The sequence below is a fragment of the Hyla sarda genome, chromosome 8, assembly GCF_029499605.1.
Source record: "Hyla sarda isolate aHylSar1 chromosome 8, aHylSar1.hap1, whole genome shotgun sequence".
Classification (NCBI taxonomy): Eukaryota; Metazoa; Chordata; class Amphibia; order Anura; family Hylidae; genus Hyla; species Hyla sarda.
This window is the reverse complement of record NC_079196.1, coordinates 141,534,830-141,556,580: the sequence shown is the minus strand read 5'-3', so window position 1 is coordinate 141,556,580 and position 21,751 is coordinate 141,534,830. Positions and strand designations below refer to the sequence as shown.

General features: G+C 44.2%; 1 protein-coding gene across 5 annotated transcripts in view; it reads left to right on the top strand.

Annotated features, from left to right (window-relative positions):
• Positions 1-21,751, top strand: part of VPS16 (VPS16 core subunit of CORVET and HOPS complexes) — a 309,167-nt gene that overhangs the window by 128,215 nt on the left and 159,201 nt on the right. For all 5 annotated transcript variants that reach the window (XR_008847136.1, XM_056535465.1, XM_056535467.1 and 2 more), the window contains exon 12: positions 4,109-4,240. Coding sequence is in view for 4 of the 5 variants with exons in the window: in XM_056535465.1 (XP_056391440.1) it covers positions 4,109-4,240 (132 nt within the window). In the remaining variant the exon portion in view is untranslated. The remainder of the gene's footprint in view (positions 1-4,108; positions 4,241-21,751) is intronic.

Here is a 21,751-nt window from a genome sequence, read left to right as displayed (position 1 = left end):
CGATGCATCCGTGGGAGCATGAACATAGGTGTTTTCAGCTGTCACTACCGCCTTCTGCAACCGCACCAACTTCTCCCTGGTCATAGTCTTATTAATACTAATATCTCTAATAAAATGTCCCCTCAGATACGCTTTGAGGGAGTCCCAGACCACAGAGACCGACGCCAAGCCAGCATTGGAGGTGATGAAATCACGCAACTCAGTAGTAATTATTTCTGAGGTGGATAAGAGTTGCAGCCAGAACGGATTCAGTCTCCATGGCAAGCGACCCACCCCCACCCTAGAACCATCAACCAACTTTAGTTCAAGACGAATAGGAGAATGGTCCGACAATCCTCTAGCGAAGTACTCCACCTCCCCTACCATATGAACCATATCCGCATCTCCAATAGCCAAATCTATTCTAGACAACGTCCTGTGGGACGTGGAAAAGCAAGAAAATTGAGCCAGGGATGGATTACGAGGGCGCCATAAATCTATCAAACCCAACTCCCCTAAAACCTGTGCCAGGCCCGTAGGTCTAGAAGGCGGGGAAGCCTGTGCACCCCAAAATGTTTCTAGGGACACATCCAAATATTGGTTAAAGTCTCTACACAGCAGAATCGGGGCAACAGGGAGTCCAGAAACAATGGATACAATGTGTTGGAAGATAGACCCATCATAAGCGGGGGGGGAATGTAGACACCCACAAGAATTAACAGTCGGCGAGACACCTCACAGGGCACACAAACAAATCTGCCCTCCGTATCAATGGAGGTAGACAGGACTTTAAATTGAATGGTTTTATGAATCAGAATACTGATCCCTCTGGCATGAGAGGAGAAAGTAGAGTGAAACGAGTGTCCCACCCACGCCCTATGGAGCATGGACGTGGTCTCGTCAGTCAAATGAGTCTCCATAAGACAAAGTATAGCAGGCTGGAGGCGTCTCACCAAGTCAAAAACTGCGTATCTCTTAGAGGGATCGCCCAGCCCCCGCACATTCCAACTCAAAATGTTAACAGTCTCCATACCAGGCAATAAACCAAATGAAATAGCTGCTGCCTAGGGGGCATCCATATGCTCCCCAAGGAAAGAACGTACATAATAAGGACGGCCAAAAAATAATAGCATATTCAAGGTACATCTTAGTGGACATCAAACAAACAAAACAGATAACAAAACACCCGCACACACTCGGATCGCCGTAGAACACGGCACAAGGGGGCACCAATACTCGCATACCAGTCAGAAGAAAGGAGGACACACAAAAGAATAAAGCAGGAGAGAAATGACATAGAAAGTGAAATCAGTGGACACCAAGCTGAAAGAAACAGTCGCATACTCCTGCAAGTTAACTCCCGCATTCAGTGATAAGGAAACATATCCCACAATGTAAACATGTAGCATAATGAATAACAAATCAACTGCGATAATCGACATTAGGAAACACACTAGAACCCCGCTACTCCAACTGCCCCCCCCCCCAAAAGCAAAGAAATTTGGGACTCGTGGGATTTGGGACTCGTAGGAGTCCAACAATCTAGTTGCAGAGTCCTCACCATCAAAGAAATGAGTAGACTCCATAGCCACCACTCGCAGACGCGCAGGGTAAAGCATTGAGTAAGGCACATCTAGAGCCATCAGGCGCCTTTTAATCCCCAAGAAGGTGGACCTGCGCTTCTGGACCTCAGCGGAGTAGTCAGGGAAAAAGGATAGGGTGTGTCCATCCATAGTGAGAGGCTGGCGCTCCCTCGCCAATCGCAGGATAATGTCCCGGTCTCTGTAATGAAGCAGCTTCACCAACATAGATCGTGGAGGGCTCCCAGGGGGTAGGGGCCGAGTAGGGACCCTGTGGGCCTGCTCCACAGCAAACAGTGAGGTAAGGTTAGACGCACCAAATAAATCCTTCATCCAGCTCTCCACAAACTCAGTAGAATTCCTCCCCTCAACCTTTTCTGGCATTCCCACAATCTGCACATTATTCCTGCAGAGCCTATTTTCCAGGTCATCCGCTTTAGCCTGGAGGGAAGCAATGGCCTGTCCATGAGTAGCAGAGTCTCTAACCAAGGGCACAACCGTGTCCTCAACATCACTAATACGGCCCTCCGCTGAAGAGATACGATCAGTAACTTTCTGCAGGTCATGACGGATTAGAGAGACATCTGATTGTACTGTCCCCTCCTGAGTGGTCATGCGGGAGAGGGTCTGATTGCATCTCTGGATTTCAGCAAACACCGCCCCCAAGGAAGGTTCTGCAGGCGGACCATGTGGCAAAGGGCCGACAGCCCCAGCAAGCTCAGGCGGAGTGTGTGGGGGGGGGAACAGAACCTGAGAGTCAGCATTAGATGGTTGTAACATAGGCCCATAGTCCTCCAAGGGATCAGGTGGAGAGAGTGCAGCGGCCATAGGCAAAGGCGCCGTTCTACGGTCAGGTGAAGGAGGCCGCAAAACAAACCTCTCCAGCCGCGCCGCCACCTCCTGCTGAAAAATCGGAAGCACCGCCCTGAGTTGAGGAGGACCCAGCTCCAGATTGTGGGGGGCACCAACCCTCCTTGTGGCCGCCTCTGTGACCCATAGTATTAGCAGATTAGCACAGACGGAGAAGTCCAGCACTAGTAGGTGCAACAAGTAAGCACACAGTCCAGGTCACCTAGGTGGGCAGAGTCCGAGGGCACAGTGCAACACAGGAGCACTAGCAAGCAGTTAAACAGCAATTACAGGAAAAAGATAGGGCCAGGAGGTCAGAGGAGGCTCCACAGACTGCAGGTGATAAACAGCCCAGGTAGGTACTTCACAGAGCCCTGTAGCACCACTTAGCAGCCAGGCCCATGCACAGTCCTCCCGCACTCCAGGGTCTCAATAGGTTGGAGCGAACCCACAGCAGGTCAGGGAGAGCGTCCCTGCACACACACCGCTCTCAATCCTCAGGGGTCCACAGCTGTCCGAGCCGGTGTGGACAGCCCCCCGCCACCCTCTGGTATGCAGAACTGGGACACGCGACTGCCGTGAGGTAAGCAGCAGGGGGAGCGGCCGTGCGGGGGAGCAGAGAGAGACCACAGTGGAGCTTCCCCACGATGGCGCCCGCACACATGTGGAGTGTGCGCGTCCTCAGCGCTGGGTTCAGGCCACACGGGACCGTTCTCACAAGGGCCCGAGTACTCACAACCTCCGGAGCAGATGAAGGGCCACAGATATCTTCAGGAGAGCTGCGGAGGGAGGCCGCGGTCAGGCAGGTCAGTTCAGGGCGCAGTCCTGGAGCGAAGGCCGCAGGGGAGACCGGAGCATCCGGGAGAGCAGGAGGCAGTGGGATCCAGACAAAAAAAAAACTGTGTCAGCAAGAAGCAGAGGCACGGGGGTATTGCTCAGTCCTTAATAGCAGTCAGGATGGCAGGGATAGGTAACAGGATTCAGACAGGATGGCAGGAGCTTGCAGCACACACGTCCGCTCAGTTAGCCATCCAAGCCACGCCCCCCTCTCAGTTTTCTGACCCTAATAGGGGTAAAGCTGCCTCTAGATCCACTATTACTAGGTGGATTAAACTTGCCATTAGCATGGCTTATGAGGCATAAAGTCTGGACCCCCTTCTTTCTTTAAAGCTCATTCCACTAGGGCATCTTGGGCTGAAAAAGCGGAAGCTTCTATAGACCAAATTTGTAGGGCAGCCACCTGGTCATCTAGCCATACTTTTCTGAAACCCTACAGGTTGCACCTAGAACCAGTTGGCGATCTAAGTTTTGGTCGAAAGGTTCTTCAGGCTGCTGTCCCCCCCCCCCAAGTTATTTCTATTCTAGTCTCCAGGGGTGCTGTCATGGGTGATGGGTTAAAGATGGATTACTTACCGGTAATCTGTTTTTCGAGAACCCATGACAGCACCCCTCGGAAATCCCTTCCTTTTCATTTTTGTAAATTTTGTATTTAACTGAGGGTGGATAGGAAGGAGGTCCATTTTTATATCCAGGTTTCCTGTCCTACAGTGGGAGGTCCTCTCCAGGGGTGCTGTCATGGGTTCTTGAAAAAACAGATTACCGGTAAGTAATCCATCTTTTTCTTGTTAAACATACTGTAAACAGAAAAATGCAAGCAATGGTCACTTTGCCTATTCATATATTTATTTATTTAATTTTAGAAAGAAAGCCAGAAGGCTGATGACTATCTTCGTGAGATAAAGGATCAAAACCTGCTTCCTGTAGCTGTATCAAAATGCATTGAAGCAGCTGGTTATGAACATTCAACAGAAATGCAAAAAGCTTTGCTTAAGGTACATTGACTACAGAAAAAGCTTATCTGTGTGAATATGCATCATTAATGAGTTACAGATCCATCTTTGTTATTAACCTCTTGGGGTCGAAGGGCGTACAGGTACGCCCTTGCTCCCTGGTACTTAAGGACCAAGGGCATACCTGTACGCCCGGGGACCGGACAGGAATGCCTGCTTAAATCATTCAGCAGGCATCCTGTACAAATGCTTGGGGGGGGTCCTGAGGAACCCCCCCCCCCATATGTCGGTGATTGCCGCAAATCGCCGATCAATTCAGATCGGTGGCTTGCGGCTGATCGGGTCTCTGATTACCCGATAGCCCGGAAAATAGGGATGATCGGAGCTGTCAGAGACAGCCCCGATCATAGTTACATAGTTAGTACGGTTGAAAAAAGACATACGTCCATCAAGTTTAACCAGGGAGTTGAAGGGTAGGGGTGTGGCGCGATATTGGGGAAGGGATGGGATTTTATATTTCTTCATAAGTATCGTTATTTTGTTCCAGGAATGTATCTAATCCTGTTTTAAAGCTGTTAATTTTTCCTGCTGTGACCAGTTCTTGAGGTAGACTGTTCCATAAGTTCACAGTTCTCATGGTAAAGAAGGCGTGTCGCCCCTTGAGACTAAACTTTTTCTTCTCCAGACGGAGGGAGTGCCCCCTCGTCCTTTGGGGGGGTTTAACCTAGGACATTTTTTCTCCATATTTTTTGTATGGGCTATTAATATACTTATATACATTTATCATATTCCCCTTACACGTCTCTTCTCTCTCTGTAACTCCTTTAATCGCTCCTCATAGCTAAGATGTTCCATGCCCCATATTAGTTTAGTCGCGCGTCTCTGCACCCTCTCCAGCTCCACAGTGTCCCTTTTATGGACTGGTGCGCAAAACTGAACAGCATATTCCAGGTGAGGCCGTACCAATGCTTTTATAAATGGGGAGTATTATGTCCCTGTCCCTCGAGTCCATGCCTCTTTTTATACATGACAATATCCTGCCGGCCTTGGAAGCAGCAGCCTGACATTGCATGCTATTCTGTAGTCTGTGATCTACAAGTACACCCAGATCCTTCTCTACCAGTGACTCTGTCAGTTTAATCCCCCCTAAGACATACGATGCATGCAGGTTATTAGTACCCAGATGCAGAACTTTACATTTATTCACATTGAACCTCATTTGCCAAGTGGATGCCCAGACACTTAGTCTATCCAAGTCATCTTGTAACTTATGCACATCCTCTATAGACTGTACCGTGCTACAAAGCTTGGTGTCATCTGCATAGATAGAAACAGAGCTGTTAATGCCATCCTCTATATCGTTAATAAATAAATTAAACAACAGCGGTCCCAGTACAGAACCTTGGGGTACACCACTAATAACCGGGGACCAATCGGAGTACGAATCATTGACCACCACTCTCTGGGTACGATCCATGAGCCAGTGTTCAATCCAGTTACAAACTAAAATTTCCAAACCCAAAGACCTTAACTTACCTGTCAGACGTCTATGAGGGACAGTATCAAACGCTTTAGCAAAATCCAGAAACACTATATCCTCAGCCATTCCTCTGTCAAGGCTTCTACTCACCTCTTCATAAAAGCAAATTAGATTGGTTTGACAACTTCTATCCTTAGTAATCCCATGCTGGCTATCACTTATAATACAATTATCCCCTATGTATTCCTGTATGTAATCCCTTATAAGTCCTTCAAACAATTTACCCACAATGCACGTTAAACTTACCGGTCTATAGATCATCCTGGAGGATAGGAGCGGGTGGCAGGGTGCCACCTCCTCCTATCCCCTGCGATTGGCTGATCGGCGGACTGATCGTCGAATCGCAAGACAGGGGCGGAGGTGCACGCTCATTTCCTGTGCAGTGGTCTCCAAACTGTGTCCTTCCAGATGTTGAAAAACTACAACTTTCAGCATGCCCAGACAGTCCAGGCATGCTGGGAGTTGTAGTTCTGTAACATCTGGAAGGGCACAGTTTGGAGAACACTATACAGTGGTGTCCAAACTGTAGCGCTCCAGATGTCAATTCAAAGCCTGCCGAGACTGTCCAGGCATGCTGGAAGTTGTAGTTCAGCAACATCTGGCCCTTCAGATGTTGCCGAACTACAGCTCCCAGCATGCCTTGGCAGTCTGGGCATGCTTGGAGTTGAAGTTTTGCAACATCTGGAGGGCTACAGTTTGGAGACCACTACACAGTGGTCTGCAAACTGTTCTCCTCCAGTTGTTGCATAACTACAACTTCCAACATGTCCTTCGGCTGTCTGGGCATGCTGGGAGTTGTGGTATTGCAACAACTAGAGGCACACTGGTTAAGAAACATTGTAATTTTCCTAACTCGTTGTTTCCCAACATGTGTGCCTCCTGCTATTGCAAAACTATAACTCCCAGCATGCACTGACAGACCATGCATGCTGAGAGTTGTAGTTTTGCAACAGCTGGGGGCACACAGGTTGGGAAACACTGAATTAGGAAACAGACAGTGGTGCGGAAACACTGCGGTAGTCTGTTACCTAACCCAGTGTTTCCCCATCCCAACCAGTGTGCCTCCAACTGTTGTATAACTACAACTGCCAGCATGTACGGTCTGTCAGGGTACATTCACACGGGCGGGTGTTTACAGCAAGTTTCCCACTTAAAGTTTGAGATGCAGCAAATTTTCCGCTGCAGCGGGAAACACACTGTAAACCTCCGCCCGTGTGAATGTACCCTAAAAACACTACACTAACCCTAATTAAAGAGTAAAACACTACATATACACTACACCCTTACATTGTGCCCCCCCTCCAATAAAAATAAAAATCTTCTTGTACGTCAGCTTTTCCAAAACGGAGCCTCCAGCTGTTGCAAAATAACAACTCCCAGTATTGCCGGACAGCCATTGACTGTCCAGGCATGTTGGGAGTTTTGCAACAGCTGGAGGCACCCTGTTTGGGGAAAACTGACGTACAGTATTTTTGGTGGCGGAGGCAAGTGTAACGCTTGCATCCGGGTACACCCCTATGAAAATCCCTAATTTAGGCCTCAAATGCGCATGGAGCTCTCTCAGTTCAGAGCCCTGTCGTATTTCAAGGCAACAGTTTAGGGCCAAATATGGGGTATCTCCGTACTTGGGAGAAATTGCTCTACAAATTTTTGGTGGCTTTTTTCCTTTTACGCCTTATGAAAAGGAAAAGTTGGGGTCTACACCAGCATGTAAGTGTAAATTTTTTTTTTTTTACACCAACATGCTGGTGTTGCCCCATACATTTTATTTTTATAAGAGGTAAATGGGGAAAAAAAAGACCCCCTAAATTTGTAACACACTTTCTCCCAAGTACAGAAATACATGATCCATATGCGGACGTAAAATGCTCTGCGGGCCAACAACATGGTTCAGGAGTGAGAGCGCACTATGTACTTTTGAGGCCTAAACTGGTGATTTGCACAGGGGTGGCTGCTGGTTACATAAATGCAAAAAAATAAACCCCCACATGTGACCCCATTTCGGAAACTACCCCCCTCATGGAATGTAACTAGGGGTATAGTGAGCCTAAACACCCCACAGGTGTCTGACAGATTTTTGGAACAGTGGTCCGTGAAAATGAAGAACGTAATTTTTCATTTGGACAGCCCACTGTTACAAAGATCTGTCAAACGCCAGTGGGGTGTAAATGCTCTCTGTACCCCTTGTTACATTCCTTGAGGGTTGTAGTTTTCCAAATAGTGTGCCATGTGGGGTGTTTTTTGCTGTTCTGACATCGATGGGGCTTCCTAAATGAGACATGCCCCCCAAAAACCATTTCAGTAAAATTTGCTTTCCAAAAGCCCAATGCCGCTCCTTCCCTTCTGAGCCCTCTAGTGCACCCGCTGGTCACTTTACATCCTCCTATGAGATATTTCCTTACTCGAGATAATTGGGGTTTCACATTTTGGGGGACATTTTCAACTATTACCCCTTGTGAAACTGAAAAATTTGGGGTAACATCAGCATTTTAGTGAAAATTTATTTTATTTTATTTTCACGTCCAACTTTATTGAAAATTTGTCGAACACCTGTGGGGTGTTAAGGCTCACTGTACCCCTTGTTACGTTCCCTGAGGGGTTTAGTTTCCAAAATAGTTTGCCATGTGGGGTGTTTTTTGCTGTTCTGGCACCATGGGGGCTTCCTAAATGCGACATGCCCCCTAAAAACCATTTCAGCTGAATTTGCTCTTTAAAATCCCATTGTCGCTCCTTCTCTTCTGAGCCCTCTAGTGTGCCCCCAAAGCACTTTACATCCACATATGAGGTATTTCCTTCCTCAAGAGAAATTGGGTTACACATTTCGGGGGGCTTTTTCTCCATTTACCCTATGTAAAAATAAAAAATATGGGTCTACAAAAACATGTTAGTGTAAAAAATGCAGGTTTTGATTTTTCTCCTCCACTTTGCTGCTATTCTTGTGAAACACCTAAAGGGTGAACAAACTTTCTGAATGTCATTTTAAATACTTTGAGGGGAGTAGTTTCTATAATGATGATGGGGTATTTCTCACAGAAAGGCACCTCAAATCCACTTCAAACTTAACTGGTCCCTGAAAAATTCAGATTTTGAAAAAGTAAAAACATGTCAACTTTATGATGTAAGCATAAAGTAGACCTATTGTATATGTGAATCAATATATAATTTATTTGGAATATCCATTTTCCTTACAAGCAGAGAGTTTTAAAGTTAGAAAAATGCTACATTTTCAAAATTTTCGTGAAATTTGGGGATTTTTTTTTTTACCAAAAAAGGCTGCAAATAACGACAAAAATGTACCACTATGTTAAAGTAGAATATGTCACAAAAAACAGTCTCTGAATCAGAATGAAAGGTAAAAGCATCCCAGAGTTACTTATGCTTAACCCCTTAAGGACTCAGCCCATTTTGGTCTTAAGGACTCAGACAATTAAATTTTTACGTTTTCATTTTTTCCTCCTCGCCTTCTAAAAATCATAACTCTTTTATATTTTCATCCACAGACTAGTATGAGGGCTTGTTTTTTGCGCGACCAGTTGTCCTTTGTAATGACATCACTCATTATATCATAAAATGTATGGTGCAACCAAAAAACACTATTTTTGTGGGGAAATTAAAACGAAAAACGCAATTTTGCTAATTTTGGAAGGTTTTGTTTTCACGCCGTACAATTTCTGGTAAAAATGACATGTGTTCTTTATTCTGAGGGTCAATACGATTAAAATGATACCCATTATTATATACTTTTATATTATTGTTGCGCTCAAAAAAAATCACAAACTTTTTAACCAAATTAGTACGTTTATAATCCCTTTATTTTGATGACCTATAACTTTTTTTATTTTTCAGTATAAGCGGCGGTATGGGGGCTCATTTTATGCGCCATGATCTGTACTTTTTTTTGATACCACATTTGTATATAAAAAACTTTTAATACATTTTTTATAATTTTTTTTTTAATAAAATGTATTAAAAAAGTAGGAATTTTGGACTTTTTAAAATTTTTTTCGTTCACGCTGTTCACCGTACGGGATCATTAACATTTTATTTTAATAGTTCGGACATTTACGCACGCGGCGATACCAAATATGTCTATAAAAAATATTTTTTACGCTTTTTGGGGGTAAAATAGGAAAAAACGGACGTTTTACTTTTTTATTGGGGGAGAGGATTTTTCACTTTTTTTTTACTTTTACTTTTACATTTTGTTACATTTTTTTTTACACTTGAATAGTCCCCATAGGGGACTATTCATAGCAATACCATGATTGCTAATACTGATCTGTTCTATGTATAGGACATAGAACAGATCAATATTATCGGTCATCTCCTGCTCTGGTCTGCTCGATCACAGACCAGAGCAGGAGACGCCGGGAGCCGCACGGAGGAAGGTGAGGGGACCTCCGTGCGGCGTTATGAATGATCGGATCCCCGCAGCAGCGCTGCGGGCGATCCGATCGTGCATTTTAATCGCGAACTCCCGCAGATGCCGGGATCTGTATTGATCCCGGCACCTGAGGGGTTAATGGCGGACGCCCGCGAGATCGCGGGCGTCGGCCATTGCCGGCGGGTCCCTGGCTGCGATCAGCAGCCGGGATCAGCCGCGCATGACACGGGCATCGCTCCGATAAGTACCACCTCACCAGGACGTACATTTACGTCCTGCGTCCTTAAGGGGTTAAAGTGCGAGTGGTCAGATTTGCAAAAAATGCTCTGGTCCTTAGGGTCAAAATGGGCTTGGTCCCCAAGGGGTTAAAGTTGACCATACACATACTGGTAAGATGGTTGTTAGGGTGTGTGTTTGTGTTTGTGTGTGTATATGGTATATCTATGCACTACTCTTGATAAGTAGTATGTTCACCTTAAAGCATGTATCATTTCAACTTGATACATTAATTTTCCAGGTCCGTTTAACCCCTTAAGGACATAGGGCGTATCCATACGCCCCCGTTTCCAAGTCCTTAAGGACCGAGGGCGTATGGATACGCTCTGAGCATTTCCGGCCCCCACCGCTAGCCGGAGGGGAGCCGGAGCCGGATGCCTGCTGAAATCGTTCAGCAGGCATCCCGGCATATCGCCCAGGGGGGTCATTATGTCATTATGTACAATTCAGTCCAGCGATCTGCGGCGGATTCCGGGTCAATCGGGTCTCCAGTGACCCGATCACCCGGAATTACTGGCTGAAAGGGGCCGCCAGAGTCTGCAGGAGTGAGGTGGCACTGGTGCCACCTCACGATCGCCCTGATTCGTCGGCCGGATTACCGGCCGACCAATCAGGGCGCCTGCTGCGGGTGTCACTCCCGCAACCCGCTCCGCCCCTCTTCCGGAGGACGTGAGCGGGTGCGGGAAGACTACCCCCGGTGCTGGGGACCCCGATCCCCGGCGTCCCTGTTGGGATCGGGGCCCCAGGAGCGACGGCGGCGAGGGACTGACCTGTGCGGCTGCATCGTGGAGCAGCAGTTGGAGGTGAGTGACAGCCTCCTGCTGTTGCTTAGCAACAGCTCCCAGCATGCAACAAGGGCATGCTGGGAGCTGTAGTTATGCACCAGCAGGAGGCAGACCACCACAACTCCCAGCATGCCCTTATGGGCATGCTGGGACTTGTAGTTTTGCAACAGCTGGAGGCACATTCTTTCTATGGAAAAGTGTACCTTCAGCTGTTGTGTAACTACAACTCCCAGCTTGCACAATCAGCTAAAGTGCATGCTGGGAGTTGTAGTGGTGCATCTGGTGGTTGCATAACTACAACTCCCAGCATGCCCGTTGGCTGTCGGTGACTGCTGAGAGTTGTAGTTTTGCAACAGCTGAAGGCACACTGAGTTAAGTAGCAAACCAGTGTGTCTCCAGCTGTTGCATAACTACAATCCCCAGCATCCCCAGCCAATGTAGTATGCCTCCGGCTGTTGCATAACTACAAGACCCAGCATGCCCTTCCGCTGTCCGTACATGCTGGGGGTTGTAGCTTTTGCAACAGCTGAAGGCACACTGGTTGCAAAACACTGAGTTTGTTACCAAACTCGGTGTTTCACAACCTGTGTGTCTCCAGCTGTTGCAAAACTACAACTCCCAGCATGCACTGATAGACCGTACATGCTGGGAGTTGTAGTTTTGCAACAGCTGGATGTTTCCCCCCCCAATGTGAACGTACAGGGTACACTCACATGGGCGGAGGATTACAGTAAGTATCCGGCTGCAAGTTTGAGCTGCGGCAAATTTTCTGTCACAGCTCAAACTGCCAGCGAGAAACTACTGTGAACCCCCCGCCCGTGCGACTGTACCCTAAAAACACTACACTACACTAACACTAAATAAAATAAAAAGTGAAAAACACTACATATACACATACCCCTACACAGCCCCCCTCCCCAATAAAAATGAAAAACGTCTGGTACGCCACTGTTTCCAGAACGGAGCCTCCAGCTGTTGCAAAACAACTACTCCCAGTATTGCCAGATAGCCACTGACTGTCCAGGCATGCTGGGAGTTTTACAACAGCTGGAGGCACCCTGTTTGGGAATCACTGGCGTAGAATACCCCTATGTCCACCCCTATGCAATCCCTAATTTAGGCCTCAAATGCGCATGGCACTCTCACTTTGGAGCCCTGTCGTATTTCAAGGCAACAGTTTAGGGCCACATATGGGGTATCGCCGTACTCGGGAGAAATTGGGCTTCAAATTTTGTGGGGTATTTTCTGCTATTACCCTTTTTAAAAATGTAAAATTTTTGGGAAAACAAGCATTTTAGGTTAAAAAAAAATTATTTTTTTTTACATATACAAAAGTCATGAAACACCTGTGGGGTATAAACGTTCACTTAACCCCTTGTTACGTTCCCTGAGGGGTTTAGTTTCCAAAATGGTATGCAACATGTTTTTTTTTTGCTGTCGTGGCACCATAGGGGCTTCCTAAATGCGGCATGCCCCCAGAGCAAAATTTGCTTTCAAAAAGCCAAATGTGACTCCTTCTCTTCTGAGACCTGTAGTGCGCCAGCAGAGCACTTTTCACCCCCATATGGGGTGTTTTCTGAATCGGGAGAAATTGGGCTTCAAATTTTGGGGGGTGATTTCTGCTATTACCCTTTTTAGAAATGTAAAAATTTTGGGAAACCAAGCATTTTAGGTAAAAAAAAAATAAAAAAAATTCACATATGCAAAAGTCGTGAAACACCTGTAGGGTATTAAGGTTCACATTACCCCTTGTTACGTTCCCCGAGGGGTCTAGTTTCCAAAATGGTATGCCATGTGTTTTTTTTTTTGCTGTTCTGGCACCATAGGGGCTTCCTAAATGCGGCATGCCCCCAGAGCAAAATTTGCTTTCAAAAAGCCAAATGTGACTCCTTCTCTTCTGAGACCTGTAGTGCGCCAGCAGAGCAATTTTCACCCCCATATGGGGTGTTTTCTGAATCGGGAGAAATTGGGTTTCAAATTTTGGGGGGTATTTTCTGCTATTACACTTTTTAAAAATGTAAAATTTTTGGGAAACCAAGCATTTTAGGTAAAATTTTTTTTTATTTTTTTTACATATGCAAAAGTCGTGAAACACCTGTGGGGTATTAAGGTTCACTTTACCCCTTGTTACGTTCCCTGAGGGATCTAGTTTCCAAAATGGTATGCCATGTGTGTTTTTTTGCTGTTCTGGCACCATAGGGGCTTCCTAAAGGTTACATGCCCCCCAAAAACCATTTGACGCTCCTTCCCTTCTGAGCCCTCTACTGGGCCCGCCGAACAATTAACATAGACATATGAGGTATGTGCTTACTCGAGAGAAATTGGGTTTCAAATACAAGTGAAAATTTTCTCCTTTTTACCCCTTGCAAAAATTCAAAAATTGGGTCTACAAGAACATGCGAGTGTAAAAAATTAAGATTTTGAATTTTCTCCTTCACTTTGCTGCTATTCCTGTGAAACACCTAAAGGGTTAATACACTTACTGAATGTCATTTTGAATACTTTGGGGGGTGTAGTTTTTATAATGGGGTCATTTATGGGGCATTTCTAATATGAAGGCCCTTCAAATCCACTTCAAACCTGAACTGGTCCATGAAAAATAGCGAGTTTGAAAATTTTGTGAAAAATTTCAAAATTGCTGCTGAACTTTGAAGCCCTCTGGTGTCTTCCAAAAGTAAAAACTCATAAATTTTATGATGCAAACATAAAGTAGACATATTGTATATGTGAACCCAAAAAAAAATATTTTGAATATACATTTTCCTTACAAGCAGAGAGCTTCAAAGTTAGAAAAATGCAAAATTTTCTTTTTTTCATCAAATTTGGTGATTTTTCACCAAGAAAGGATGCAAGTTACCATAAAATTTTACCACTAAGTTAAAGTAGAATATGTCACGAAAAAACAATCTCGAAATCAGAATGATAACTAAAAGCATTCCAGAGTTATTAATGTTTAAAGTGACAGTGGTCAGAATTGCAAAAAACGCTCCGGTCCTTAAGGTGAAAAAGGGCTCGGTCCTTAAGGGGTTAAACTGTGCCGATCATTGATCCATTGCTATTGTGCAACTTCATTATTCCTGCCACCTTCCCATTTTTAAATGAAGATTTATGAAATATACATAATTCCAACCCTGTATGGTAGAAGGTACACTAACAAGCATCCTTACAAAAGTCCAATTACATCCTGACAGATATGTACTAAACCTAACCTATGAAGCCTTCACAGAGGCATCATGATGTCTGAAGATTTAAAGTGTCACTGTCATTCGAAACAAAACCTCTTGACCTGTCAGACACATGGCAAAAGTTTGATTGCTTATGGTTTGGGTGCTTAGCCCACCACCCTTCCTTAGAACAAGCCAGGAGGTTTTCACATCGCAGTGCTTCACTCCTGGCCTGCTATGTTCCCTGTCTTGCTGCAGGAGACTGATACTATAGCAAATTGTCGGAGCCAATCTCGTGCAGCAAAAGTTAGGAGAAAAATTAGCCTCACAAAAACCTTTTTTTTTTTTTTTTTTTTTTTTTTTTTTTATGATTAAATAAATGCCTGTGACATTTTAAGCAAAACTATATGTTGTTTACAGTAATTAATGACTAAAACATGAGACCTACAAAGAGACCAAAATGGTGTTATGGTAATTAATGGCTAAAACATGAGACCTACAATGAGACCAAAAGCAGTTATACAGAGCTATACAAAGAAGAAATCCTAAAAAACATAAGTTTACCAAACCTATATTATGGTTACGTCTTACATAATTAACACAATAAAAGTGTGTTGATGTTTGGCACCATTTGCTTTGCACACTCAGCACTCTCCTCTTCCATCTGGCTGATGTAAGAGTGAAACTCTCATATTTACTGATGACTGGGAGAATGAAAGAGTGACCTAGGGGATAGGAAACAGCTTGCTGTTCTATTGCATGGAAGGAAAAATCAGCATATTCGCAACAAGGAAGGTATCTCAGGAATGGCTGAACTGTACAGAGTATAAGCAAATCCCCATAGCAAACCTATCCTGCTCCGGACAGTTCCTAAAATGGACAGAGGTGTCAGCATAGAGCACTGTGGTCAGACAGAAAGGAAATTCAAAAAGAAAATCACTTTCTCTGGAGCATACAACAGCTAATAAGTACAGGAAGGATTAAGATTTTTTAATTTTAGTAATTTACAAATCTGTTTAACTTTCCGGCACCCGTTGATATAAAAAAAATTTTTTCCCAGGGGAGTACCCCTTTAACCCCTTAAGGACCCTTGACGTACGCGTACGTCATGACACCCTGGTACTTAAGGACCCATGTCATGGAGAATTCCGGCCCCCGCCACGCACCGGGTGGGGATCGGACCGGGATGCCTGCTGAAATTATTCAGCAGGCATGCCGTGCAAACACCCAGGGGGGTCTGATGACACCCCCCCCCCATGTCGGCGATCGCGGCAAATCGCAAGTGAATTCGCACTTGCGATTTGCGCGATTACTGGTCTATAGTGACCCGGTGACCCGGAATATAAGGGGGATTGCGGTTGTCTAAGACACCCACGATCCCCCTGAAGGCATAGGAGTGAGGTGGCAGGGGTGCCACCCCTCCTATCCCTGCTATTGGTGGTCTAGACGCGACCACCAATAGCAGATCGGGGGCGGAGGGGTTAACTTTCGTTTTCCCCATCCTGCCCACCCACAATAGGCGGGGCAGGACGGGAAACGACGGGGACCGGTGCTGAAGATCCACTTACCAATCCGGGCGGGCGACGGAGGCTGAGGGCGACTGAGATCGGCGGGCGGCGATGACGTGCGGCTGGATCCGACGGAGGCCGGTGAGTTGCCTGGCAACATCTGGAGGGTACAGTTTGAGACCAATATACAGTGGTCTCTAACTGTAGCCCTCCAGATGTTGCAAAACTACAACTCCCAGCATGCCCAGACAGCTGGAGGGCTACAGTTTGAAACCACTATATATTTGCTGTCATGCTGGAATTTGTAGTTTAGCAACAGCTGGAGGACCACAGTTTGGAGATCACCTTGCAGTGTTCTCTAAAACTGTAGCCCTCCAGATGTTGCAAAACTGCAAATCCCAGCATGTTCAAACAGAAAACAGCTGTCTCGGCATGCTGGGAGTTGTAGTTGCGTACCTCCAGCTATTGCATAACTAAATCTCCCAGCATGCCCTTCGGCGATCAGTACATGCTGGGAGTTGTAGTTTTGCAACAGCTGGAGGCACACTGGTTGGAAAATACTGAGTTAGGTAACAGAACCTAACTGAAGGTTTTCCAATCAGTGTGTCTCCAGCTGTTGCAAAAGTACAACTCCCAGCATGCACGGTCTGTCAGTACATGCTGGGAGTTGTAGTTTTGAAACAGCTGGAGGCACACTGGTTGGGAAACACTGGTGTAACATGATGTGTATGCTAAATAGGCTAGAACAGTGTTTCCCAACCAGTATGCCTCCAGTTGTTGCACATCTACAACTCCCAGCATGCCCAAAGTCAGGGCATGCTGGGAGTTATAGTTTTGCAACAGCTGGAGGCACACTGGTTTGTAAACACTAGCATACACACACAACAGGGACTACAACTCCCAGCATGTGTCATTCAGTTGCCCCCCCCCCCCTTCACGTATAGAGATCATTCCCAGTATGAGATTTATTCCCCTGCAGTCCATACATCCCCAGCCCATGCACCTTCTCATCCTCCCCTTCAGATATCCCCTTAAGATAACACTCCTCTTCTCTGTGAGGTCCTTCTCCTGTGCAAACCTGCGTCCTTGTACTCAGCTGGATGAGATGAGGGGGCGTGGTTTATTTCTCTCATGCAGACAGAGGAAGAAAAAAAAAAGCTATGACCTCTTGTTTACAGCAGACTCAGAACTGTGGACAATAGTAAAAGAAAACACTCTGAACTACAGAACTTCCTGCCCAACAAACAGGTAAGCAAAACACACACATGCTGCCAAAACATATAACACATGTATATTGCAAAACAACAAAACTTACAAAGAAGATGCCATATAGTCAAAAAAATTAACCACCGGAGTACCCCTTTAAGGACCAATACAAGTCTATGGTACTGTCTGGTTCACAGACATAGAGCAAGGACAGAAGCGTGTGGCCAATGTTCTAGTGGTCAGTCAGGGTCTGAACTAGGGCTGTAACTAACAATTATTGCCCGATTAATTGTACGATTAATCAGATTTTATGGAAAAATCTGGGACCAAAGTTAAAGCAGGCATATATATATATATATATATATATATATATATATATATATTACAAAGTATAGGAGAGGCTCTTAATCACCTTTTCCAATGACCCGAGCAGCCCAAATGGCACCTGATACCCACGGTGTCAATTGAAAATAAATAATGCAGGAAAGAAGGTCGTCAACCTCAGGCAAAATGGGACATCGATATGGGGCGCAGACTTCAGGAGGGATGAATTCTTTTATTGATGTAGAAAAAGATGCAATGCTGTAGTCACAGAGCGTTTCCAGCCCGAACCGGGCTCTTCGTCAGGCAATACATAATAAAATCAAAGTAGCATATTTAAACCGGAGTAAGAACGCCTTCCGGGTCCGGTAACACCAGAAATAGTTAAAAAAACATGACCGAGAAATAGTCATTAAAACAATTTGAAATTTCACAAATAGACTGTAACATCATATTAAAAGCTTAGGTGATGAAATGTAAATGAAATTGTATATAGTTGTAATGGTACAAGCCCAACTCACTTAACATTGCTGTGACGTCATGTATGTGAGTCGGAAACAGATCCGGCTAGTGATGTGGTGGACAGATGTGAATAGTGCACAAGCGTACAAGAGTCTATACGGCATGTGTGGGCGTAAAAGAAGGGGAGTGTTATATGTTATGAAATAATTTCTCTAATCTCATTCAAATCATGAGGTGATAATATATGCATCTTATATATCCAGAATATTTCAAGTCTCTAATTTCTCAAAACGGTTCCAGACATTGGCTAGGACAAAATCAATGGGTGTGATTCTAATTGATGGTACATTGTCAGGGTGAGTAAGAGCAATATGTTTTGATAATCCATGGAGTAGAAATTTCTTTTTGATATTCAGACGATGCTGGTTTAGTCTAAGATGAAGAGGTCTTGTGGTGCGGCCGATATACTGTAGGGTGCAGTGGAGACATTCAATCATATAGATTACATAATTAGTAGAGCAAGTGAGCCGATATTTAATTTCAAAGATTTCTCCTGTGGTAGAGGACGCAAAATTCATTTGATTGTGATTAATTTGTGAACAGCATAGACATCGTGGTCTCTTGCACTTGTAGCTTCCTTTTTCAAGTGATCTACTGAAGGGGTCCATAGGAAGGCTGTATGATTGCTGTTGGCGTTTTGACTTGGCTGGGTCCCAATATGGTTTTTAAGGAAGCTGCTCTCCTATAAGTACAACGAGGTCTTGGGGGAATAATAGATCCAAGAAATCGATCGGCTTTCAGGATATGCCAGTGATTAGTGATGATATTCCTAATTTTAAGGGCATCTCTGCTGTAAGTGGTAATAAGATTGAATGCAAACGAGTGTTCAGTGGTAGATTTTGATGTTGATTCATTTTTGTAAAGGCAGTCTTTTTGTGAGAGTGCTTTAGTCTGATTAAAAGCATGATTCAGAATCTTTTTGGGGTAGCGTTTATCCTGAAACCGATGTTGAAGAATTTTGGACTGTGTCTTAAAATTCTCCTCGTCAGTACAATTTTTTCTAATTCACTTGTACTGACTAAAAGGAATATTACCAGTCCTCTAAAGTACTAAAAGTAATAAAAAATAGAGAAAAAGATTGGGAGATGATGATGTAAGTATAAATGTTTAATATATGTAATCTGCCTTCACCTCAGCAGGGCCCTTGCATAAGGTGACCGGCAATTTAATAACACTTTGTAAAATTGTGTCGTTAAAATAATATATAGAAAATATAAAAAGATATATATATAAAAAAATATGCTAGTTGCACTTAATCCGTTGGTGATATAGTTCGGATATGTAAGACTTGTAATTGTCCGTAGGTGATATAGGTGCACTTATAACATTTAGTTCAAGATTATTTGCAGAAATAATTGCAAAAACAGTTCTTTGACTTGTATGAATAAGTCTTAGTATTAGAAGAACGCTGTATTGGTTATCGGTGCACAGCACCACTCACCACCCGCAGGATACACTTGTGTTCGGGGCTAGTGTGGCTGTCACGGCTTGGTCCTGCGCTGTCAGCGGCCGCGTCCTGAGTTGTAGCGGGTGCCCGTCTGTGTTGGGGGTGAGTGGCACTCCGGCAGTCTGTGGGTCCCAAACTGGCACGGCAGGCGTCCGGCCTTTAGTAGTTATGTCCGGGGCTCACGCAGAGAAGCCGGGGCTGTGGATGGTGGATGCAGCTGGATCGGAGAAGGCGTTCCTCGTGTCTGACCTAGGCGCTATGCGCGCGCGTGTTGCGGTGGTCTCCAAACGAGGGGCATCCAGCAGTTTCAAATAGCAAAATGAAAGTTTTGGATTATTGTGCAAACTGCATGGAATATTACATAAATGCTAAACACGTTTCAATGCCTCGGGCATTTTCTTCAGTAGCGATATATTATCTGGTCTATAAGGAACGGTCTCACTATTTGTAGTGTCTGAACAGTGATGTAACATTCATCTCATGAGGGAGGAAAGGAAAACACGGAAAAGGTAAGAAAGAAGGAAAGGAAAAGAAAAGGAGGAAATGGAGAAAGTAGAGAAAGATGGGTGGAATGCTTATGGTATATTTGGTTAGCATATTTCTGCAAATAATCTTGAACTAAATGTTATAAGTGCACCTATATCACCTACGGACAATTACAAGTCTTACATATCCGAACTATATCACCAACGGATTAAATGCAACTAGCATATTTTTTTTATATATATATCTTTTTATATTTTCTATATATTATTTTAACGACACAATTTTACAAAGTGTTATTAAATTGCCGTTCACCTTATGCAAGGGCCCTGCTGAGGTGAAGGCAGATTACATATATTAAACATTTATACTTACAACATCATCTCCCAATCTTTTTCTCTATTTTTCATTACTTTTAGTACTTTAGAGGACTGGTAATTACATATCTACAATACTACATAGCTTTAGGCCTTTTAGGGTGAAGGCAACACCGTTAACCTCGAGTACTATATCTCATATCATAGGTGAGCGACACAATTTTCTTACTTTTAAAAGGAATATTAGTCAGCCATTTTTTATAATGGCCACTACCAAAATCTAAGTAGCTATTGGCGTCCACTTTTTTAAAAAATGTGGACGTCAGAAAAGATGTGTCATTATGCGTGATGACAATATCAAGGAAGTTAATGCGATCCTTATCAGATTCAAGGGTGAAATGTTGTCCCCATTTGTTGTCATTCAGGTATAGGAGAAAGGTGGAAATTTCTTCCGGGGGACCCTTCCAAACAAAAAACAGATCGTCGATGTAACGATAATAAACTTCAATATTTTGCATTATGGATTCATTATGCCAGATGTATTGGGTCTCAAAGGCGCCCATGAAGATGTTCGCATAAACAGGGGCGACCTTTGAGCCCCTAGCTTTACCGAGTTTCTGATGGAATCTTTTGCTATTATATAAGAAAAAATTGTTATGAGGAATATATGAGAGTGAATCAATCAAAAACTTCCGATGACCAGGAGAAGTATGAGGATCATTTTCAAGTGCTTGTACGCATTGGATGCCCAGATCATGTTGTATATTGGAATACAACGATGAGACGTCACAAGTGATGAGCGTATATTCGGACTTCCATTGGAGTGGAATGAGATGCTCGATTAACTGCGTGGAGTCTTTCAGATAACTCGGCAAATTTATGAGTTGGTGCAGGCTATAATTGGACGTCCTGGAGGTGAGGTAGTGTATTTATGAACCTTTGGCAAATGATAAAAATATGGCTTATTGTGGTTCGTTTGAAGAATGAATTTCTTTTCGTTTTGTGAAAGGATGCGGTCTTCTGTTGCTATATTGACTAATGTTGAGAAACCCTTTTTGATATTTTCAAAAGGGTCTGAGGTCACGGTGGCATAATAATTAGTATCCGATAAGATCTGTAAGGATTTACGATCATATTGGTCATAGTCGAGCAAAACTATACCTCCGCCCTTACCTGCTGGTCGAATCACTATTTCAGTGTTAGCTGGCAGCTTTTTTAATGCTTGTCTTTAATCTTTCGTCAAGTTGTCTTTCGTATGATACCTAGTTTTGGAGAGTTGACTGTTAAAATCACTCACTAATTTTAGAAAAATCTCGATGTTAGCTCCTTGGGATTGTACGGGATAAAAATTGGACGTTGGTCTCAATTGGGTATATTGCACCTCAGAGATAGTTGCTGGAGGAGAGATGGATGTTCCTGACACATGTTCTTCAGCAGGGATCTTATGTTTTTGAATAGCAAAAGGCCGCTGCAGAATAAGTTTTCGTACAAATTTCAGAAAATCAAGGAATAGATCAAAAGGTTTGCTGGAAGTATCTGGGCAGAAAGACAACTCTTTACTCAAAAGGCTGTTCTCTGCAACTGTAAGCTTGTGTTTTGA